The sequence below is a fragment of the Octopus bimaculoides genome, chromosome 8 (assembly GCF_001194135.2).
Source record: "Octopus bimaculoides isolate UCB-OBI-ISO-001 chromosome 8, ASM119413v2, whole genome shotgun sequence".
In the NCBI taxonomy this organism is placed as follows: domain Eukaryota; kingdom Metazoa; phylum Mollusca; class Cephalopoda; order Octopoda; family Octopodidae; genus Octopus; species Octopus bimaculoides.
In genome coordinates this window covers 93,709,185-93,710,318 of record NC_068988.1, presented here as the reverse complement: position 1 = coordinate 93,710,318, position 1,134 = coordinate 93,709,185, and the positions used below count along the sequence as shown (strand labels likewise).

General features: G+C 42.2%; 1 protein-coding gene across 3 annotated transcripts in view; it reads right to left on the bottom strand.

Annotated features, from left to right (window-relative positions):
- The window catches only part of LOC106869520 (transcription cofactor vestigial-like protein 2), a 35,775-nt gene that overhangs the window by 8,208 nt on the left and 26,433 nt on the right, over positions 1-1,134 (bottom strand). For all 3 annotated transcript variants that reach the window (XM_014915290.2, XM_014915289.2, XM_052970272.1), the window contains one exon: positions 456-1,007. In XM_014915290.2, coding sequence (XP_014770776.1) covers positions 456-1,007 — 552 coding nt within the window. The remainder of the gene's footprint in view (positions 1-455; positions 1,008-1,134) is intronic.

Below are 1,134 nucleotides of genomic sequence, written 5' to 3'. Positions count from 1 at the left end.
CCCATGCAAGCATGGAAAAGTGAACTTTAAAATGATGATGATGATGATGATGATGATGATGATGATGATGATGATGATGATGATGATGATGATGATGAGGAGGAGGAGGAGGAGGAGGAGGAGGAGGAGGAAGATGTGATCAAGCATTGAAATCCTAGGCATAATACCACAAATTAACGGTTAGAACAGAGGAGCACTTGTAGAGCACTCTTAAGAGGGTCAGTGTCATGCTAGACACTCATAGTCGAAATCATCACACACACACATACACACACACACACACACAATAACAACAACAATAACAGCAACAATAACAACAACAATAACAACAACAATAACAACAACAACAACAACAACTCCATGCTGCTGGATCAATCGTAAATCGATAGTTCTGTTCAAATTAGTAGATTTATTTAATTTATTGTAATCAAACGAAAGATAGTTCTTTAACATACCTGCTAATCCAGCTTCGATACTGGAATGTGAAGGATAATCTGCGAATCGTCTGGCTGTCGTTGGTAAATCTGCGGCTGATTTCCCACTAATATCACAGGCTTGACTATGCATGGAACTGTAGCTTCCTGCCGATCGCATTGCTGCTGCCGTTGGAGGTTGTGATGAAGGGACTGGATGGTGTGGCATCAATAAAGAACCGTATTGTCCATGACTACTGGCAAAACGACTAGAAGCGGCTGCGGCGGCCATTGACGAGTATGAGAGGTCGTAGTGAACGTGGGCAGTTGTCGGGGTAGGTCTGTATGTACTTTGTGCGTGCGGAGATAACGAATAGTGCCAAGGGTCCGCAGCAGCAACAGCAGCAGCTGTTGCTGCTTGGTGAAGGCTTGAAATACCGTGTAGAGTTGCTGAGGAGAAATATGGAGAGGCTGGGTTAAATGAAAGTGCGTTCGATTCCAAGTAAGCTGCTGCAGATTCTAAATTGTTATTTTGATGATAAGATGGATTCCAAAATGAAGGAGGGAAGTTTCGTTGTGACATTGAAAGGGAATCTGAAAGAATGGAAAGAAATAGATTTAATTAGATGACTAATTAATAGATTTAATTCGATGAATAAACACACACACACACACACACACACACACACACACACACACACACACACACACACACACACAC